The 23,627-nt window shown below is 41.1% G+C and overlaps 1 protein-coding gene across 2 annotated transcripts in view; it reads left to right on the plus strand.

Moving 5' to 3' along the window:
• ndst3 (N-deacetylase/N-sulfotransferase (heparan glucosaminyl) 3) overlaps nucleotides 1-23,627 on the plus strand; it is a 123,489-nt gene that overhangs the window by 41,500 nt on the left and 58,362 nt on the right. For both annotated transcript variants that reach the window (XM_088341388.1, XM_088341389.1), the window contains exons 3-4: nucleotides 11,834-11,921; nucleotides 18,714-18,868. In XM_088341388.1, the coding sequence (XP_088197514.1) occupies nucleotides 11,834-11,921; nucleotides 18,714-18,868 (243 nt within the window). The remainder of the gene's footprint in view (nucleotides 1-11,833; nucleotides 11,922-18,713; nucleotides 18,869-23,627) is intronic.

A 23,627-nucleotide genomic window follows, 5' to 3' on the forward strand; every position in this document is an offset into this window, starting at 1 on the left:
AATAACTCCGTCACAATATTCTAACTTCCTGAAACAGTCCTGCATTTTTTATATGTTATTTTTGTTATTGCAACTAATTGCAAATGCTTACTTTACTCTGACAGAATATGATGCATCGGATTACTTTTGATTCGAGACTAGTATCATTAATCTGCGGCTGCTTTATTTTGAAGGGAGACTTTATGTGTGAATGCACGGCTCCAGCGATTAACACAACATTTCCGTTTTGGTAAAAGTTTGCCACTTCCAGTTTTAAACAAGCACATGTTGTTATTTTCTTAAGAATAATTGTAATTACTTTTAATATTCTGGAGACGCATCATGTTTCATGCTTAGAAATACAAGTCTACCATCTTTTAATGTCAAAAGAGTGGTATGTATTCATAGATGGATACTAGATGTAAGATCAGGCCTATAAAAATTCAACCCGACCCGACCTAAATTGCGGGTATATAAACCCGAACCCAAGGGATTTACTGAATTTGATTAACAACCTGAAAAAAAAATAAAGCTTTACTTCGCTGTACTTCAGTGTTGTGGCTGAACTACGCAGCTTGGGGTTAACTTGGGGCCGAGTCCCTCAAATCAAGTGTGCACTGCAAGTGCAGCGCCAAAATGAACGGGTTAGGGCCGAATTGCGCACCTCAGCGACGTGCAGTGAACGAAAGTGCAACTGAACAAACTGGCACCAAAAAGAAAAAAATCTTAGTGAAAGATTTGGCCGAAAAGCAGAAAGAAAGTTTGTAAAGCTTGAAAGCTATTGGCAAGAAGCGGAAACGACGTGTGACATGAGGGGGGTGGAAGGAGGAAGCGGCGCATCTTTTACCCCAACACTGAGGAGAAAAAATAATTTGGATTTTGTGATTTTGACTGGCCAGACATAATGATTGAGAATTTAAGGGTCCGGTTCGAGCCCAGGCCCAAGATTTTTCCTCTAATGTATACCAAAGCCAATTATACAATTTCAATGTATATCCATCTGGACTGGGGTCAAATGTTGGATATACAAGAATTCTTGTGCGAGTCATTAATCTTGGTGTGGCACACTGATTTACAAGGACATCTGAAAATGGCACTCCTCACCGAAAAGGTTGCTGACCCCTGGTCTAAAGGGTCCAGAGGCCTGCCCAAGGGGCGTGTCCCACATGTATTTAATTTTTAGAAATATTTTGAGTTTCTTTTCTATAAGTTTGAAGCCTGACATTCTGGTCGGCCAATACTTTTTCACGGCATCTTCAGGGTTGGGTAGGGTTACTTTCAATTACTTTTGGATTACTCCAATACCAAATATGCTAATAAAAGACAAAAGAAACGAAATATGAATAAAATGACTAAATTTTGCGCAGGCTTGGGGAGTAACGGAATACATGGAACGGCAAAAGTGATGTTGGCAAGCTGTTTGGATTTATTTTCATTTTGTTTCTGTCGCATTTTATGTTCGTTTTGCCGGAGATCAAAGAGATCAAAGCCAGGAGAGAAAGCTTACCACGTGTTGTGAGTCATCATTTGATTCATATTTAGTTTTTTTTGTCTTTTATTAGCATATTTGGTTTTGGAGTCATCCAAAAGTCATTGAAAGTAATCAAGTTAAAGTAACCCTACCCTTGGGCGGCAGTGGGTCAGGAGGTAGAGGGCTCGTCTTGGGATCAAGAGATCGCAGTTCGAATCCCGGCTCCTCCATGTTACATGTCGAAGTGTCCTTGGGTAAGACACTGAACCCCTAATACCCCCAATAAGCAGGCTAGCGCCTCACATGGCTGCACGGCCGCTATTGGGAAATGTGAAGCACACTGTAAAGCGCTTTGGGGAGTCTTGACTTGAAAAGCGCTATAGAAATGCAGATCATTTAATTTCATTTCAACCCTGGGCATCTTAGATAAAGTAAAGATTGTTCGTGGTCTTCTGGAATATAAAGCTCGTTTTCCTTCGGGCGGACTTGAAGAAATGGGGATAATTTGCTCGGTAGATGACAAGCCATCTGTCCAGATGTGCCAAAACGTTCCCCATCTGTCTGAAGGCCAACATCACAGCAAACTGGCCTTACTTCTGACATTGGCAACGTAGCCGTGAGATCGGACACGGCTATCGCTAACCGATAATCCTCACGTGTGTTTACCTCCGCGCCTCGGATTGTCAATATACCGGGTTTACGCCCCGTGTAAATCCCCATCGACGCCCCGCCACTCCTCCCACAAACGCAGACTTCTCTCTTACGGCTCGGCTTTTATCGCCGCGCTCAGCATCCGAGAGACAGATTGACTCGGTATTGCTTCAAGGCCTCAGCTCAATGAGATCGGCTGCCATTACCGACGGGGGATTAAAAAATAAAAGCAGGAAGAAAAAAAACAACAGCCGATGACTTGATTGTTTCTCAGAGACTTTGGGAGTGCGTTTCTTTCCAAGAAGTACGTCACGTTTAATTGCCGGGTGCGGTTTGTAGTTGTCCCTAGGCCAAGTCAAGTCAAGTCATTTTTATTTGTATAGCCCTTAATCACACAGAGTCTCAAAGGGATTCACAGGTTATTACACGGACTATGTTTTCAGACTATTATTACACCATCCCCTGATCTGGAACCAACATGAGGGCAAGGAAAAACTCAAAAACCTCAACATGAGGAAAATAAAGAAACCTTGAGAAGGGACCGCACATGTGGCATCCCCCTTTCAGGATGACCAGACAGAAAAGGATGTTGCAATTACAAATAATACACATATTATAAACATAAAATATAGGTTAGCCATATGCTATAGAGTAGAAGTGTGTTTTAAGCTTAGATTTAAACATTTCCACTGAGAATCTCAGGGGGAAGAGCATTCCACAGCACCGGTGCCTGGATGGAGAACGCTCTCGGACCAGCGGAACACTTCTTGGCTCTTGGGATCACCAGAAGACCGGCGCTCTCAGAACGAAGGCTTCGGACCGGAACATAGGGGGAAATCAGATCTGAAATATATGTGGGAGCAAGTCCATGTATGATTTTGTATAATACTAAGAGAACCTTGAAATCACATCTTAGGCTAACAGGGAGCCAATGCAGGTTAGCCAAAATCGGCGTGATGTGATCAGACTTTTTTGTCCTAGTTAATAGCCTCGCTGCAGCATTTTGTACCAGCTGAAGACTCTTGATTCTGGACTTCGGGTGACCGTAGAGTAATGCATTACAGTAATCGAGACGGCCAGGAAGGTCCAAACTTTTTAGAAAGCAGGCCAGATCCGTTGTTGGCTGTCAGCGTCGTGAGCTTGTAGCTCGCCTTTGTAGCATTCTCATTTGACTCGCGGGGTCTCATGAAAAAGTGCTGCTGTGCAGTTAAAACAGCTTCGATTTGATTCACCTTTTCTTCGTCTGGCAGTGTCTCTTGATACGATATACCAGGGGTGGTGAACACGCGGCTCTAGAGCCGCATGCGGCTCTTGGCCAATAAGAATGTGGCTCTTTGCCTCATCATATTTTCTATATACTGTGGCTCTTTGCTTTGTTTCATATTTAGGTTTTTTTTTTGTATTGAAGGTGGACACTTTCCTTGAAATCAACACAAGAACAATACTTGTTATATTGTAAGGAGAGGAGTGTCTTATGGGAAATAATATGTTTTTAATTGTGTGTCTGTCTGTCATGGCAGGTCAGTGCGTGGTGTGGCTCTTTGACTCTCACAGTTAAACATTTCGGCTCTTTGTGTCAAACTGGTTCGCCACCCCTGCGATATACCATCTCTTGGCAAATTAGGCAGACACGGTGGTTTTGGTTTTTCGGTGAAAGAAATTACTCCAAAAGTCAATAAATAAAAATATGTTAATATATAGAACATAAAGTATTTGGGAAGATTATGTTCTATCCAGGGCAGCACGGCGGCGCAGTGGTTAGCGCATGTGCGGCACAGTTCATGTCTTGGGAACCTCCTGCGTGGGTTCAAATCCAGCTCCAGACTTCCTGTGCGGAGTTTGTATGTTCTCCCCGTGCTTGCGTGGATTTCCTCCGGGCACTCCGGTTTCCTCCCACATTCCAAAAACATGCATGTCAGGTTAATTGGCCGGTCAAAATTGTCCCTAGGTGTGAATGAGCGAGTGAGTTGTCTGTCCCTGTGTGCCCTGCGATTGGCTGGCAACCAGTTCAGGGTGTCCCCTGCCCACTGCCCACTGCCCGATGATTGCTGGGATGGGCTCCAGCACCCCCGCGACCCTACTGAGGATAAGCGGTGTAGCTAATGAGATGAGATGAGATGTTCTATCCATGTTTTAAGTATCTGCTTCATTACTTTCATGTTGTGTTCAGTTAGAACCAGTTGGTCTCCCAGCATATTCCGTGTTGTCTTCCTTTCATTTTGTTCTGTCAGAGGTGTTGGATTGAAACATTATGTAGTTATTCATTCTACACGTGAGTATGCTCACTGCATCCTTGCCCTTTTGTGTTTTATTCAGTTAGAACCAGTGGGTATTCTAACAAATCCCTTTTCTTTTTTGTACATTGAGAGCCACTTGGTGTCCCTTCGTATTCTGTGTTGTCTTTCCTCCTTTTTTTGTTCAGTTGGAGTTAATGTTCCAAAAAATCTTCTATTTCACATATTGTTAGTCTTCTTGTGTTGTTTTACGCTCATGTAGCTTTTTGGTGTTGAAACATTATGTAGTTGTCCTTTTCACATAAACTGATACCAAGGCATTTCCTCTAACCTTTTTTCGACCACCGACTCTAAACACAACGAAAGATCCACAATTCTTTCAGATAAAATGACCAGACTCTCCAGCTGTATGATGAAGATTTGAAACCGCAAAAAGTTAATTTGTAATCAAAATAATAATAATTTGCATATATGACATGTTTAATGCCAGAGGATTTGTTTTATTGGGGTCCACCAATTGGAGAAGTTTATTTTCAAAAGTATCAACAGGAACTCCAACTGGTCACAGGACATGACTATGGTGACTGACATCAACAGCCTTTAAAAGAGTGGCGCAAACGCCTCTCTCGCTCTCTATTTCTTAACACATGCTTGAAGGGGGTCGGGGGGCAGCACAGCAGCGCAATGGTTAGCGTGTGTGCGGCACAGTTCTAAGGTCTTGGGAACATCCTGTGTGGGTTCGAATCCAGCTACCGGACTTACTGTGCGGAGTTTGTATGTTCTCCCCGTGCTTGCGTGGGTTTCCTCCGGGCACTCCGGTTTCCTCCCACATTCCAAAGACGTGCATTTCAGGTGGATTGGCCGGTCCAAATTGTCCCTAGGTGTGAATGAGCGAGCGAGTTGTTTGTCCCTGTGTGCCCTGCGATTGGCTGGCAACCAGTTCAGGGTGTCCCCTGCCCACTGCCCGATGATTGCTGGGATGGGCTCCAGCACCCCCGCGACCCTACTGAGGATAAGCGATGCAGCTAATGAGATGAGATGAGAGATGCTTGAAGGGGAGGCCACATCGGCCTTCGCCCCCTTGGGACAATGGGGACGAAGGAGGGCTGGGCTTGTCTCCTTGGCCACAAGGCCTGGCGCAACCCTGAGGCATGTGGCCGAGTTTGCCCATCTATCTTTTTTACCCTCTCCATCGACTGAAAATAAAAAGGCACGATAGAGTCAAGAAAGGGAAAAATGTCCTTTGTCACGCCTGTGTTAAAGTGGCTTTGATGTCTTTAAATTCTGAAGGTTTCTCGTAAACCTGTTCTGCTCCTGTACACTATCCAATACTAATTCCCTTTCTACAAATAAATACAGTGGAACCTCGGTTCTCAAGTCAAGTCATTTTTATTTGTATAGCCCTTAATCACAAAGAGTCTCAAAGGGCTTCACAGGTTATTACACAGACTATTTTTTCAGACTATTATTACACCATCCCCTGATCTGGAACCAACATGAGGGCTAGGAAAAACTCAAAAACCTCAACATGAGGAAAATGAAGATACCTTGAGAAGAGAACGCACATGTGGCATCCCCCTTCTCGACCATAATCCGTTCCAGAACCCTGTTCGAAAACCGATTTGTTCGATCACCAAAATCATTTTTCCCATTAAAAATAATGTAAATCGTTTTAATCCGTTCCAACACCCTGAATGTTTACATTGAATGTTTAACATAAAGCTAACCCAGGCTAATCGTACGTTCGCGTTATCGTAATCTTCCGTACGAAAGATTACGCTAACATGAACGTGTAAAAATAAGAAAAAACGATAAAGAAAAGAATTATGAATAGGATTTCTGACCTTTGTGGTGGTCAGCAGAAGGCACAGGTGGAGTAGTTGTACGCACTACTTTTCTTTTTTCACCTGTAGCAACTTTGCCACTTGCACTGACTTTCTTCGGAGGCATAATAAGGGGCTAAAACACCCGTACGCTGCTCAGCATGGCACCCTAGCGTACGCACTCACGCATTACCGGCGTTCGAACTCCGATTTTTTGACCGAACAGCGAAGCAAGAATTTCTCTAAATTTTTGGTCGGACTCCGTTTTGTTCGAACTGAGAGGCGTTCGAAAACCGAGGTTCCACTGTAAATCCAAAATCTTTTTCTGTGTCTACATTTATGGGACCAGCTTCTCCGGCCAAGCCAGAACTTCTCTATTTTCTACATCGGAAAATCCCTTTCTACGCATGTTTTGTTTATTCCTGCATCAAATCGTTCGCGTTTCAAGGTTCCAGTTCCCGTTGTATGTAAAATGGCGGAATACGATGCAGGCACATGCGTTAATAATGCATTTTGAGCAAGCGCGTTGCTGAGATGAGATCGAGTTAAAATGCAAAGCGCTCGACAACAAAGTTAATTTTGTTCCGAGTATTCGCACGCGTGTGATGTAAAATTATGGCATCACGGCGGCGACAAGGGATCCGATTAAGCCTTCGCACATCTGTCAGCACGCCGCCATCTTCAACACCATTAGATTAGCGCTAATGAAGACCCCGCGCCTTCGACTCTATATTTGAGAAGGAAACCCTGCTCACCGGCGACTCCTCGCTACCCCCCATCAGTAGGCCCCGTCCCATAAATCACAGAAGGTTCCCGGGGATCGATTAAAAGCGGGCCCGGCAAACATTTTTAATAGAGACGTGGCGCTGAGCCCGACAAAACGACCCCGCAGCCTGAAATACGTAGCGAATCATAAAAGTTTCATAAAAAATATTTATGGCCGGCAAACAGCGAGAAGTGCAATGATGGCAAGAAGAGAGGAACCCGAAGGAGGAGCGAGCGAAGAGATAGATCCCCCGTGCTGCTTCAGCCTTCCTTTTAAATTAGAACGAGGCTGTCTCCGTAGAACGTGACATTTGAGCTAGCCGTGGAGGGATGAAGTTTCAGAGGGGAATGGGCGGAGGAGTGGGTGGGGCCGAGTCCGCCCGGGAATGGAGGGATGCGAATCTATCTACCGTAAATTCCGGACTATAGAGCGCACCTGATTATAAGCCGCACCCACCTCATTTCGGGAGGAAAACCGTTTTTGTACATACACAAGCCGCACCTTTATATTAGCCGCATGCGCCCACATTGAAAAAATGCCACACAAACACAAAATTTTTGGGTTTGAACAATTTTATTGACACTATTAACAGCAACTAAACAATCCAAAAATCACAGCCGGCAAAATGAACGGAAAATGATACCGGTACTTAAGGTTTGATGCAGACCTGCAGAGTCCGGGTGCCCGTTGAAAGTAATCCAAGGAAAAAAGTGTATATTTCCAAAGGTAAGGGTGGGAAAAATATATATATCCACTATTGTCGGCCGTGTCCACAAACACGTCTCACCTTTACTCCACTTCCCGTCAGCCCGCGTTTGCCCCGCCCCTTCTTTTTCATTTGCTCGTGCAAAGCATATCAGAATAAGTTTCTAAAATAAATACATTACAAAAATATACAGTTGCAAATACATATTATACATGGTTACACATATTTACAAAGAAAGACGGTACACCGAGAGAGTTTTCAAAGCTTTAATAATAATAATATAACTTTCATCCCAAACGGTGCCTGTGACAGGGCAGTTAATGGTAGCAACACGCTCGCAACACAGTAAACGGGTCTGTTAAAAAAACATACCGTACTTGTAAAAATCACGGTAAACCGTCCTCATCTTCCTCCTTAGAACTGAAGCCATCAAAGTCATCTTCCTCAGTGTCGAAAAGAAACAGTGTAATATAGACGTCGTCCCACGCTCCCGCAGCCGGACTCGCACTCATTGTCGCTGGAACTTTCATCCACTCCTGATTCTGTGCCCTCCTCTCCGGCACGCAGCAGACCGGCTTTTCGGAACCCGTTGGTGATGGTGGATTTTTTTATGCTGCCCCATGCTGTCAGGATCCACTGGCAGACTTGCTAAAAAGTTGCCTTTCGCATGCGGCTAGTTTTAGTGAAGTTGCAGTCTTCCTCGGCGCATATATTCCACCGGTCTAAATCTTACCTTTTGTACTGGAGCGCCGCTGGCGGCCGTTAGAAAAATTACATAAATTGGCCACGTCACTGAATAAGCCGCAGGGTTGAAAGTTTGGGGAAAAAGTAGCGGTTTATAGTCCGGAATTTACGGTAATCTAAACTACTTACAAAATCCTGATTTGTTTGTGTGTGTGTTTGTACGTGACTTATAGGCTCTGAAACAGCTGAACTGATTTTTGTTAAAACGTACAACAGTTGTACTTCAGGCTTTTGCGAGTATCTTAAGCTAGGTTTTGTGTCAAGGCACCCCCAATAAATATCAACAAAGATGAACACCGTGTGTTTCGTGTGTTTTGCTTTTGTGGAGTCTCGAACACCCTTCGGTGGTACTGCAGCTTCAGACCGTTGACCACTTCAAGCAGCCAAATTCAAATTTCTATCGGAATCAACGGGAGGCTGAGCCCGTCTTGGGATCAAGAGATCGCAGGTTCGAATCCCGGCTCCTCCGTCTTACATGTCTAAGTGTCCTTGGGTAAGACACTGAATCCCTAATTCCCCCAAAAAGCAGGTTGGCGCCTTGCATGGCTGCAAGGCCGCTATTGGTGTATGAGTGTGTGTGAATGGGTAAATGTGAAGCACATTGTAAAGCGCTTTGGGAAGTCTTCATTGACTTGAAAAGCACTATATAAATGCAGATCATTTCATTTCATCGATTGATACATTTGTTTTTTATGCACATTTTTCCACAAAACATGGCCCCAACAACCTCGCCCAAGTAAGGCTCAGCAACGCTAGTCTGTTATGTCAGAGATATGATACACAAGCGCTAATCCGGGCCAAACCCAACCCGAATCTTGTCTTGGGTCGGGCTTAAAATGTCAATGATTACGTTCGGGTTGGGCCTGACTTCTCTCTGGGTGACTTTTTCTTTCCACTTTTACGTAAATCTCTGAATGAGTGCCTAATGCCCTGTCAGTGTCAGAGCTAGTAGTGTGGACCGAGATGTGCAAAAAACACTGTGATTAATTCAGTATCTTGTCACAGTGCTATGCTAACATCAAAGTGCGCCGAAGCGTTTCAAAGCCGTGAGTAGTTTTATCCACGAGAGACCATGGTCCGCAAAAAAAACGTAGGTCTCCGCATCACAACACGTACTGTACTAAACTCTTACGATGTCAATTCAAAGAACTTCTTCCTGTCTCTACTATCCACCTGTCATTGTCCGTCATTGTCTCTCAACACTAGATTCTTAAGGACGTACTGCTGCTGGACGTTTAGGGCCTAATTTTTAACCCGTCAAAATGACGGACGACCTTAAAATGTCCCGATCAAAACAGTCAAAGGCTGAAAATTGGCGGTTATTGTAACTTCAAACTATAGATCAAAATGTTTATACTAATTTGTTTAGCATTGATCACCTCTCCTCCTCACAAGTCCTCACCAATAAAATCAGAAAATTCCGCTTTTCTTCGGGCTCGGTCCTGCATTGGTCACGCTCAAGCTTGGTCAGTCGTAATACCTGTGAAGTTGGGTCAGGTTGGGCTGAATCTTTATGCCCGATCTTACTTCTAATGCAATTGGCCGACTTAGGGTGGGTGTATGTGTGCATGGGGGCGGGGGGATCCTCTAGAGGCTTTTAATGCATCGACCTTCATTAGCCGGTGTTACCGCCTCGGTGTGTGCATGCCCATGCTCGTTTTTTTGTGTGTGTAAGGCGCTTTTGTTAACACTCATTACCGAGTCTTTGTTTAAAGGCCAATCATCTAATGAAGTCATTAAAAAATGGGAAAAAAAATCCTGATTTGGGCATTAACACCTGACACCGGGGTGTATTTAGTGCGCTGGTGTGTATTATATGGTAGGGCTGCTGCGATAAGTCGACATTGTCGACTAAAATCGATAACATATTTAGTCGACAATGAATTCCTTTGTCAACTATTACCGCCAGATACGTTTTTTCCAACAGAGTGAGGCATCTACGTGAATTTTATCTCAGTTTAGATAGATAGATAGATAGATAGATACTTTATTCATCCCCGATGGGAAATTCACACTACAGCAGTCTACCCTGTTGTTTATTAACAGATTAACATGATGCCCTAGGGGTGCTTGTAGCGGAGTGGATGGCGTCACTTTACGCTAGTCCCAAACTTCGACATCCCTGCGGCAGATGGAAATCTTTTCTTTGTGTCCAGGGATACACCACCTCGTGTTAGCAAGTCCGCCTCCTCTCCGATTCCCCCAGGCTTTCGTGTCTCTGTATAGCGGCGCTGAAGCCGGATTGCTCCGGGTCGCTCCGGGTGGCTACACGTTAGCGTCCGGAATGCTAAACGTGAGCCACGTTTCCGCAAAACACAGCAACTGCGCTCCCTGTGCGCTTCGATGTTTTCCACCAGCACTCGTTGGTCTTATTTGGTCGTGAGTTCGCATTTAGCATGATTACGGATGGTACCGAAGACTTATAAAGTTTAGAATCACTCATGCAGAATAGGGTCAGTCTCAAGCGGTATCATACAGAAATTATGACGACTACTTAAAAAGTTTGCAAAACACACCTTGCTTATCATGGCATTACCTCTGTTCTCCACGAACATTAAAAGGGGATAGCAAGTCGGCCATTTGAAAAGAATTGAGTCTGACTCGCCTCAGTCAGATTCAAGTATTGTTCAAGCCAATCCGGTTTTGATGACGTACATTGTACATTTTATATGCGTATATTTCGCTTTAAAATAGTGCTTGAGCGTTATGCCATACTGTGCCCGACAAACTTAATTGAAGTAAAGACAGAAATTCCGAACGACTGCTGTTAAAACTTTAAAACAAAAACAAAATCGGTTGTTAATACTGTTTGAATACAAGTGGTTGACCATTGAATGTACGTCACAAAATGCTCATATAATTTGTTTTACTTACTGTTCTACTGCTGCTAGTGAGCTTGATCTTAAATCACAGGGATAAAAACGTTGACCACGGTGGCGCATTGGTTAGCGCGTGTGCGGCACAGTTCTGAGGTCATGGGTTCAAATCCAGCTACCGGACTTCCTGTGCGGAGTTTGTATGTTCTCCCCGTGCTTGCGTGGGTTTCCTCCGGGCACTCCGGTTTCCTCCCACATTTCAAAAACATGCATGTCAGGTTAATTGGCCGGTCCAAATTGTCCCTAGGTGTGAATGAGCGAGCGAGTTGTCTGTCCCTGTGTGCCCTGGGACTGGCTGGCAACCAGTTCAGGGTGTCCCCTGCCCACTGCCCAAAGATAGCTGGGATGGGCTCCAGCACCCCCGCGACCCTACTGAGGATAAGCGGTGCAGCTAATGGATGGATGGATGTATGTATTTGTGTATCCCTAGAAATAGACATTAGGTTGATTCATGTACTGTGCCTAATTAAATAGGGCATTTTTGTTCATTTTTTATGAATATTGAGAATGTTCAATAAATAATAAATTTTACACTGCATATGTCCAATGGTTAGAAAACTGACAGTATCTAATTGATCTGCAGGCGCTGCTGGAGACGCAAAGACAGTTACGAGCTCAGATATCCAACTTCACTTTCAATTTGGGATTTTCTGGCAAGTTCTACCACACAGGTGAGGAACAGTCCAAGAAGGTAAATTTGGTGTTATACAGGAATACACTGCAAACAAATAAAAAAAAATATCTATTTATATAATTATATAATTATATATAATTTCTCTAGTAAATAACATATGGTTATTAAAATAACAGAAATTATATGTTTTGTTTGCAAGAAAAAATAAATACAATTTTGCACCCTAGGTTTTGCTATATCATTTCTACAATTGAGTAAAGATAGTTCTTAAAATTACTTAATTTTTTTTTTTTGCAAGAACAAAAAAGAGCTGTAGACAAAGAATTCCTGTCTTTTGAAATATGATTGTTCATATATTACTATAGCTTTATATTTTCCTTTTGTAACTGTTTTGACTTATACTTATACCAGCTCAGTAGCCTAGATGGTAAGGCGCCCGCTTTGAGACTGGGAGGTCGGTGGTTCGCGCCCCGGCCGAGTCATTCCTAAGACTTAAAAAGTGGTCGGCGGCGCCCTCTGTTGGCTGCGGCTGCATCGGCTCGCTACAACGGGTCAGGTGCAATCGACATTTCGTTCTGTGTACGTTGTTACACAGAATGACAATACAAGGAAATTATTATATTATTAATTATTATTATATATAAGTATTATTAAAAGTGTTTGTATTATTTCTACATTGAAGATAATTCTTGAAATGAACCAAATCATCTGATATTGCGGATGCAAAATGTATTTTTCTCATTTTAACACTTAATTTTAAAACTTAAAAACAATAGCTGACTAAAATATTTACAGAAAAGGAAAATGGAAAACGTAATTTTAGCTGTACCTTATTATTGCCCCAAAAAATCAATTGGGAAATTATTTTGCTTATTTTAATGATGACTTTTTCGTTTCATTTTTTATGTCGTTGTAAATATTTTAAACAAAAATGTCATTATGAAATGAAATGAAATGAAATGATCTGCATTTCTATAGCGCTTTTCAAGTCAATGACTTCCCAAAGCGCTTTACAATGTGCTCCACATTTCCCAATAGTGGCCTTGTATTGCAGCCATGTAAGACATTAACCTGCTTATTTGGGGTATTGGGGGTTCAGTGTCTTACCATTGACAAGCATTATTTTTTGCCTTAATGATAATGTTGACAGTGTAAAGAAATTATATTGCCAAAAAAGTATGAAATGTCAACATATTTTTTGTCACAACTATAAGTGTGTTTAAATATTTTTTCTGAGCTAAATTTTTTTAAATAGCATTAGCATATACTAGTTTATCCAATCTGTTGATTAATTGACAAAATAATTGAGTACAGACGCTGCCTTACATACGAACAATCGTTCGTAAGTTGCTTCAGTTCTATATTTTGTATGTTTAAGGTTTATAAAAGTATGTTCAAGGCTTGTATAAGTAGTCTGTATTGTTTTTTACTAAAAAATAACCATTTCATAAAATGATATGCTCTATAAAGAGAAATAAAGCTAAGTTTAACTTACTTTTGGAAGATGAGCTTCAAGTGATAGGGGACTACCTCTTCCGTGGTAAAAAGTGGCCGAAATCAAGCGTTCCAACTGTTTTCTCAACCGCATCAAGCTTTCTTATTCCACTTTCATTTCAAATGAAACAACTCGCCTCTTATTTACACTTTACACCAACCATATTGAATGGATGCATGAGATATTAAACAAAACAAATGTCAAAGTTCTTAGCACGGTGGAGATACAGTATAGAATGTTTACACACGAACCAGGAAGTAAAAGCCGGATTTCTTCTTCGGGGTGGATGCTGGCCGAGTTCTCACAGCGCCTCATGCCTGTAGTGGCGGAAAGAAGCACTACAGTACTGTCCTAACTAAACTAATTTACAGCAATTTCCGGATATTTCTTATCTACCGTTTTTCTTAAGTCATATGGTCGTATGTAGGGGAGCGTCTGTAATTGAATACTAAAACAAATATTTTTTGCATCCCTAATGCATAGGCACAAACATTCAGAGGGATGTCCTTGTGGGCTGTATTAATTGTTTTGCCATTCAATTAGTTATTCGAGTTTCATCTAAATGAGGTAAAGAAAAACATTTTTTTAAAACAACTCTAGAAATGCTTTTGAGTTGCATTTTTTAACACAAATTTCGACCTTCACAGCACTGAGGATGGAAAATTTCTTGTCATGCCACAGCTAATTGGTAGACCACATATCTATTTGAATGTTTTAATTTTTTTAATTGATGCTATCTCAGTAATTCGGAGTCACCGAACTGCGGGATGCAAATGAGCGTGCGCCCTTTTAGCTTCAAGGTCATTTTTTGTTATTCTATTGTGTTTGAATAAAAAATTAGAGCTTGGGTTTTTAGAAATATTTCAAATGGCAAATAAATATGTTAACAAGGATGGTGCCATATTTTTATCTACAAAAAAGGCAGATGAGCACCAACGAATTCTAACCTTTTGCAATGTGAAGCTGTATCGCTACATTTTTGGGGTTTTACGCATAATGGAAATTGCAAAATTTCTAAAATATCCCTTGATCAAAAATATATCTTAAAAAAACACACTTTAAAAGGTGGAAAATATATCCATCCATGTCCCACCAGCAGGAGGCCCCGGGTAGAAAAATTTGTAAGTTAATTCAAAAAAAAAATTAAAACAATTTGTTATTGAATCAAAATATATCAAAATAATAACAGGAATTATACTTAAAGTTTTAGTGTCAAGTCAAGTCACATTTATTTGTATAGCCCTTAATCACAAGATGTCTCAAAGGACTGCACAGGATTACAATTACTTCATCGCCTGATCTTAAACCAACATGCAGGCAAGGAAAAACTCAAAACCTCAACATGAGGAAAAAAGAAACCTTGAGAAGGGGCTTCACAAGTGGTAAAAGAAATGCAATTGCAAAGCGAAGCCACTAAATAGCAATGTTGGCATCGTTTTTAGGCAGACTTGTCGAGAAACCTGGCAACAATATCAAGCACTTACAAGCACTTCATCCCCCCAAAAAATCAAGCACTTTTCAATCCTTGAAAACGCGTTAAAATTCAAGCATTTCCAAGAATTTCAAGCACCTGTACGAACCCTGCATTCATAGATGGACTGCCTGTTTGAGGGGAAACCCCGAAATTACCAGACGCAAGTCCATCCTTGAATCCAAACAATACCTTTAAAATGAGTTAACAAATTCATCTGAATTTTGCCCAAAGGTAAATATTTTGGTCGATACTGTTTTTGTATACAATTGCACTGAACACAGACTTGAAATCCCGTTTTGGTCGATAATGGTTCATAAAAGAATTCAGTGGAGGTTTGGATCATGGGGGCAATCTGTTATTGATTTTCTAAAAATCAATGTGTAGATGCATTTTAATTACCGTATTTTCCGCACTATAAGGCGCACCGAAAAGTCTTAATTTTTTTCAAAAGCTGACCACGCGCCTTATAATACAGTGCGCCTTATATATGGCTCAATGGTGTGTCGCAAAGTCTTGCAACTAATGCAACAGCCGCCGACTAGATTTTCCCCCGAACGTGAAGTAGTCCGCGGTGTATGATGGGATTTATATACCGGCGTTTCATTGGCTAACCAATGTGTCAATCATCATTTGAATCGATCACTACTGGATAAAGTTATTCGGAGGTAAAGGGGGCGGATCCTTTTTATCATTTACTGGCTTGCATAGGCTAAAGGGACAAAACAAAGCCTACAATTGGCCGAAAAAGATGAATGTGAATAGCAAGTTTGGTTGGTTGTCTACGGCATAGAGAAAGCATGTTTTACTATTCTGTATTTGTAAATATTTTATTCTTCTGGATTTACTACACTCACGGATGTAAGAGGACCATGGTTGCACATTATTATTGAACGCAACGACTTCGGTGAGCTACTCCGGCTATATATTTTCCCAGTATCTTGTTTCAGAGTGATATCGATGTTTCTGTGATGGGTCTTTTTTTAAATTAAACTCAATTCCAAGTGTTTATTGTCATATGCACAGTAAAGTTGCGAGCGAAAAAGAAAATAGAAACTAAGGAATGGTTGGCATTTCTTGAATCCCAAGACTTTAACCTTCCGAGTGATATTTGGAACGATGCATTTGAGTGACATCGTACGGACACCGCATCCGCACGTGTCTGCGACACGTATTTGCTTCTTTGCAAGCTTTCGGAAAGTTAAGGGGGTAATAAGTTTGACTGAACTATCTGACTCTTTTGTCGACGTTGCCATTGTAGCGCCTTATAATCCGGTGCGCCTTATCGACGGAAGATATAGGACCAAAAACTATTTTTTGGGGGTGCGCCCTATAACCCGGTGAGCCCTATAGTGCGGAAAATACGGTACCCTCAGTTTAGTGAAAAATAGTGAAACAGAAACAGTTGACACAAGTAATTTCAGGACTTTCAGAAAAAATTAAATACTGCAAAATATTTCTACGCTTTCCAGAGGTAGGTTGAGATGTACATATAAAACCAGCTGTCGTATTCTTGTTTTGAATCACGGGCATTCCTGAACAGTGTTTGCATACAAATGTAATAGGGCTGCAACAACGAAATCAATAAAATCCATTAATATCGATTCTTAAAAGCGTTGGCAACTAATTTCATCAATCAATTCGTCTTGTCGTGCGATTTTTGAGCCACTATGCACAATAAATCAATGCAAATAAGTGCATTAAATTTCAGGAAGTTGAGGATTGTAGTACCGTTTTGGTTCAGCAGAGAGCGCTTCTAGACCTTTTACAAAAAAGTATCTTACATTTTAGTATTCTCATTAGCTGCACCGCTTATCCTCAGTAGGGTCGCGGGGGTGCTGGAGCCCATCCCAGCAATCATCGGGCAGTGGGCAGGGGACACCCTCAACTGGTTGCCAGCCAATCGCAGGGCACACGGGGACAGACAACTCGCTCGCTCATTCACACCTAGGGACAATTTGGACCGGCCAATTCACCTGAAATGCATGTTTTTGGAATGTGGGAGGGAACCGGAGTGCCCGGAGGAAACCCACGCAAGCACGGGGAGAACATGCAAACTCCGCACAGGAAGTCTGGAGCTGGATTTGAACCCACGCAGGAGGTTCCCATGACTTGAACTGTGCCGCACATGCGCTAACCACTGTGCCGCCGTGCTGCCCGCACATTTGACTATTTTTGTAAAAAGTATTTTTGCTACACATGAAATGAAATTCATTGCTTTCTTTGTTTTTGTTTTTTTTATAATAAGTCCAAGAGAAATATCTTTGGATAAGGTGCTAGGAAAGGAGTATTTTACATATTTGCAGGTGTATAGCATCCATCCATTATACGAACCGCTTATCCTCAGTAGGGTTGCGGGGTCGCTGGAGCCCATCCCAGCTATTCTCGGGCCGTGGGCAGGGGACAGCCTGAACTGCTTGCCAGCCAGTTGTAGGGCGCACAGAGACAAACAACTCACTCGCTCGCTCATTCTCATGTTGGGACAATTTGAACAGGCCAATTAACCCTGAAATGCATGTTTCTGGAATGTAGGAGCAAACCCATGCATGCACGGGGAGAACATGCAAACTCCACCGGGAGGTTGCAGTAGCTGGACTTGAACCTTGAACCTCTGCACCGTAGGGCTGCACGCTAACCAACCAGCCGCCGTGTCTCCCTATAGCATACATTTGTATGTTATTTTACCTTATTGTTAAGTTGTTTGACAAACACTTGGATTTGTCATAGAATATTCTTTTGTTTTGTGAACTTTTTCTATAGGTCTGAAACTTCAATAATTGAACGAAGAAGATGAAATTAATTATGTGCTTTTTTAAAATTTCGATCGATCGAAAAAAAAAAAAAACATTCATTGATTATTAAAATAATCATTTTGTTGCAGACCAAGTACCGTGAATTCCGGAATATAAGCTGCTACTTTTTTCCCTAACTTTCAACCCTGCGGCTTATTCAGTGATGCGGCCAATTTATGTCATTTTTCTAACGGCCGCCAGCGGCGCTCCAGTGTTGCTACCATTGACTGCCCTGTCAAAGTTATATTATTATTGTTAAAACTTTGAAAACTCTCTCGGTGTACCGTCTTTCTTTGTAAATATGTGTAACCCATGTATAATATGTATTTGCAACTGTATATTTTTGTAATGTATTTATTTGTATTTATTTTAGACACCAATTCTGCTATGTTTTGCACGGGTGAACGAAAAAATGAGGGGCGGAACAAACGCGGGGTGCCGAGTTTAAGTGGGGACCGCTAAAGGTGAGGGACAGACAAGGAAAGAAGAGGGGGTAAAAAGTTGGTTAAAGAAAAAGGAGTTGCGTGAGTAAATGTGCTCATCTGATATATTTTTCCCACCCTTACCTTTGGAAATATACACTTCTTTCTTTGGATTACTTTCAACGGGACCCGGACTCTGCAGGTCTGCATCAAACCTTAAGTACCGGTGTCATTTTCCATTCATTTTGCCGGCTGTGATTTTTGGACTGTGGACTTTAATGAAGGACATTTAGTTTTAATCGCGGGACTTGAAGTCGGGTTTGGGTTAATTTTGTGTTTGTTACATGCTTAAATGTGGGCGCATGCGGCTTATATAAAGGTGCGGCTTGTGTATGTACAAAATCGGTTTACCTCTTAAAATGTGGTGGGTGCGGCTTATAATCGGGTGCGCTCTATAGTCCGGAATTTACGGTATGTACATTGTTGTTTTTGCCTGCCATGTTTTCATCTTCGACTATTATCATTAACATTATGATTATCATTGTGTCAATATTTTCCTTTGTTGGAATCGTGCAAATGTCACTTCTCTTTGTGAAAAACATTAAACGGAAACGCAGCTAATTGGTGTGCTTTTTAACCGTTTTTGAAGGCACCCTGGAGGAAGACGAGGGAGACGATTTATTGCTGAAGTACGTGGACGAGTTCTGGTGGTTCCCCCACATGTGGAGCCACATGCAGCCTCACCTCTTCCACAACGAGTCCTCGCTGCTGGAGCAGATGGTTCTCAACAAGGAGTTTGCGCTGGTGAGATGGATGGGCCCCAAAACACACACACATCAGCACACGCATCCCAGTATTCCCTTGTCTTCCTTTGCTTCCGCACGTCCTTGAAATCGTATTTGCTTTCCGAACCACCTCCGTGTGAAATAATTGCCGTCTCTTTGCCTCAAAGCACCCGGAGTTAGAAAAATAGCTTACGGTTTTACACGTAAACACCAACACACGTTTTTTTTTTGGTCTTCTAACAGTAAAATAAATTAAGTCGGGCAGAATAAAAGCGATAGGAGAATTTTAATGCTATGCTAATGCTAAAAGTTTGCATTATAGTAGAAGTGAAGAGGTTTTAAATCAGGGGCGGGAAGACTACTACTAGGAGGGACCACCCGAGGCTGCCAGGCTTTTTAAATCGGCTACAAATGAAAAATGGTTATTAGTTATGTGTCAGTCTTGTCCCCAGTATCCCTTTGTCCTCCTTTTTTATTCAACATGTACTGCATTTTGTTACATTCAAATAATATAACTGTCATTTTCAATATCAATTTTAATGGTGCATTTTTCTTTGTTTTATTCATCCGGATATTTATCAAATGTCATGTGAAAGAAAATATGTTTGCCTTCTGTGTTTTGTATGCATATGATCATATTTAGTGCTTAAAAAAGGAATACACATGGCTTAATCTGACCAGCCCAGTCCTTTCACTCACCTGTTGTCAGTCCGTCAGCGAACCTCTGTTTCTACTGGACTAGCATTGCATTAGTGCATTAGTGTCTTGCCCAAGGACGAGAAACGTCGATTATAAAAATCTGCAAGAAGAAAATCACTAATATATATATATATATATATATATATATATATATATATATATATATATATATATATATATATGTATACACATGAATCAATTTTTTTGTCCCACACTAAGACTTTAACGCAGAGTTTAGGAACCTTTTTAACCCCAAAGAGCCAAGAAAGAAAAATATTCTCATTTTATTATATTTAAAGAAAACACCAAAGTCACTCACAAAAGCTAATTCTTCAGCACCGACACTTATATTCTATAACTTATGAATGATGAATGAAGCGAGCTCTGTTGTGGGCAAAGAGCTGGACAGCCTAACAACAGTAGCTGAGAGACGAGCACTGAAAAAGCTGAGGTCAATCATGGACAATGGCTGCAATACAAGGCCGCTATTGGGAAATGTGAAGCACACTGCAAAGCACTTTGGGAAGTCATTGACTTGAAAAGCGCTATATAAGTGCAGATCATTTCATTTCATGTATATGACATCGCTGTTTTCCATCTGCCATCAGTATGTACCTGTATTTACTCATCTTCATTCATGCAATGTTTGCGTTGCGTCGTCTGCTAGAAGCCACGTGAACTCCTTTTTCCAAGATGCTTTTAATGTACGTTTACGTTTTGTAGCGTCATCAACTTCGTTAGCTTCTTTTGAATCTTTCTTCAGAGGGGTGAGGTTTTGGATTGATTCCTAACCACTTCTCCATTTTTCTTGTGTTCTCTGTGCGTTTACTTTGGAAAATGATATGCAAATGCACGACCTTATAACGCTCGGGAAAGTCCGGAAGCACGAAGTTATTCGATGCAGGCTTCTGATTGGCTGCCGAGTATGCAAATTACCAAACCAACCAAAATTTCCAAACCAAACAATGATTTTTAAATCTGAATAAAACAAAATTTGTCGGCCACCCGGGCGGAGACGTACGGAGTTGTACGCCCGACGTAAAAAATGCACGCCGTTATTTCAGACACTGTATAAATTATTTATGGAAAACATTCAGAGTCTTTCTACAAAGCAGTTGTTTTAGTGGTTAACTGAGCGTATTTGAACCCTAGTTCTAATCATTTCAACCTGGTAATAACATAATAATAACATAGCAAGAAAGTCATTCTAACATGATAAGTTGTTATTTTAGAAATGCATAGCAAACTAGCCCTTTGCGCTAATTAGTAACAAATAATTAGCTCTCAGCTTCAAAAAGCTTGGTGGCTCCTGAAATAAACAATTCCCCCACAAAATTCAATCATCATTACTCTCCTCCGAGTTCCCCAGGAGCCTCGCCTCGTCTCCAGGGCCTTTTCACTCCTCCCATGTGTTGAAATAATTCAAACAGGAGCCCCTCAGTTATAAAAAAAAATGACCTCAGACACAAATGAGCTCGGTGCCGGCAGCCTCGCCTGAGCGACACTTTACTAATCTCTCAAATCCAAACAAATCTTTATACACCCGTGGCTAATGGGGCATTCACCTTAATGGCAACCCAGGAGCCATTTTTATCTCCCACTTTTTAATCCGTGTCCCTCAAGGTAGGCCACTGTTATCGCCCAGCTCGGCCACTCTTGCAGGTTTATGAAAAGTCGTCCCTAACCTTTATTGCGTCCATTCATTCGTCCGGGTGTGACGGTGAAGGACAACGTCATTCGTCTACTAAAATTGTAGCATCTTTGCCATGCAGAGGGAAGAAAAACTACTGGACGAGTTCCAGGTTTGATGTGTGGTAAGGTTAATAGAGGAAACGCCAAAGTCAAGATCAGGGTTGAGTAGGGTTACTTTAACTGGATTACTTTCAATGACTTTTGGATAACTACAATACCAAATATGCTAATAAAAGACAAAAGAAACTAAATAGGAATAAAATGATGACTCGCAACACGTGGTAAGCTTTTTCTCCTGGCTTTGATCTCTTTGATCTCTGGCAAAACGAACATAAAATGCGACAGAAACAAAATGAAAATAAATCCAAACAGCTTGCCGACATAATTTTTGCCGTTCCATGTGTTCCGTTACTCCCCAAGCCTGCACAAAATTGAGTCATTTTATTCATATTTAGGTTCTTATGTCTTTTATTAGCATATTTGGTATTGGAGTAATCCAAAAGTAATTGAAAGTAATCCAGTTAAAGTAACCCTACCCAACCCTGTAGCTAAAGTAGTTACTGGATGCAGTACCGGATGATTCAAATAAGCATACAAAAGATCTATTATTCCATTTGTTTTTTCCTAAGGAGTTCTGTGTTTCTAATAGCTCCATTGCCCCTTCTTCATTCATGTATTTGTGTATGTTTGACCATCAGGGTTGGGTAGGGTTACTTTAACTTGATTACTTTCAATTACTTTTGGATGACTCCAATACCAAATATGCTAATAAAAGACAAAAGAAACTAAATATGAATAAAATGATGACTCACAAGTCAAGTTAAAGTAACCCTACCCAACCCTGGTCAAGCTGTATTTGAACAATAGCTGGTAATTGATGAACAATGACTAAGAAAATAAACGACATCTGAAATAAAAAATAGTAAAAGAACACACTGTATTTTGACCAATTGATGTCCCGTTGATGTGTAGTGCAACCGGAATTTTTAAGCACAAACTTTTGGACCATACTTTTCAGTTTTGCTTTTGAAAACAGATACTTTAATTCGATACTTCATATTCATAATAATTCGTGCGTAATGATTCTGCAATCACGCTCTGTTAATTATTTAATACATACAGACGCTACCCGACCTACGATCGTTCTTAAATCAAATTTGTTCGTAAGTTGCTTCAGTGCTATATATTGTATGTTTAAGGTTTATATAAGTATGTTTAAGGCTTGTATAGGTAACCTGTATTGTTTTGTACTAAAGAAAAAACATTTCATACAATAATATGCTCTCCAAAGATAAAGTTAAGTTTAATTTACTTTTGGAAGATGGGCTTCAAAAGGTCAGAAAAAAAGTGATCCAACCTTTTTTCTCAACCGCATCAAGCTTTCTTATTCCACTTTCATTTTAAAAGAAACGGCTCGCCTCTTCCCTACACTTTACACCAACTATATTGAATGGATGCACAAGATATTAACGTCAATAAAAACGTCAAAGTTCTTAGCGCGCTAGCAATACAATACACATTGTTATGAATACACACACACCAGGAAGTAGAAGCCGGATTTCTTCTTCTTCGGGGAGGATGTTGGGTGACCTCTCACAGCACTACACGCCGGTAGCGGTATAAAGAAGCACTACAATATTGTCCTGTACTCTGGTTAAGGTGCACACAATACAAAACCTAACTTACAGCAATTTTCGACGGATATTTTTCGACATCCCGAAAAAAAATCATCGTATCTGCCGGAATCAGTAAGTCGAATGTACGTATATATTAGAAATTATTGTTATGAATCATCAAGTATATATTTTTTTGTTTCAGTCGTAAAATACTTTAATATATAGCCACAGTTTACCATACAAAACTGTGCATAAACAGTGTATAATTACGGTGGTCCAGAATCTGTTGGATGTTGGGACACAAATGGCGCCAAGGCCTTAGTTTGGACACACACATTTTGTCTAAGTCTCAAATGTCTGCAATTAATAGAAAGTGGGTTATTATAATTCAAACAAATTTACCTCAGCATACTATGTCTTATCTTATCTTATCTTAGCTACTGATAAATACAGCTAAGATAATGCCAGTTGATAAAACCAAAATATATTTTTTCTTAGCTCTGGCTTGCATTAACTATTGGACCACTTTTATTATATTTAGATATCATGTGAGAAAGATGTAACCCCAGTTGACCCCACATTCCTAACATTCCGATTAAGTCAGTGCATTCCTAACAGTCCTGACATTCCAAAGTACTGATGTCACTGCATTGCTATCATTCCTAGCACATAAAGTAATGATGTCAACACATTCCAGGGAGTTCCAGAATGCTGACGTCTTCAACCTGGAATGTCCGGAATGTTAGGAATACGGTGGCGTCAGCTCGCTGG

Source organism: Urocampus carinirostris, chromosome 8 (assembly GCF_059441175.1).
Source record: "Urocampus carinirostris isolate Australia breed hairy pipefish chromosome 8, RoL_Ucar_1.0, whole genome shotgun sequence".
Taxonomy (NCBI): domain Eukaryota; kingdom Metazoa; phylum Chordata; class Actinopteri; order Syngnathiformes; family Syngnathidae; genus Urocampus; species Urocampus carinirostris.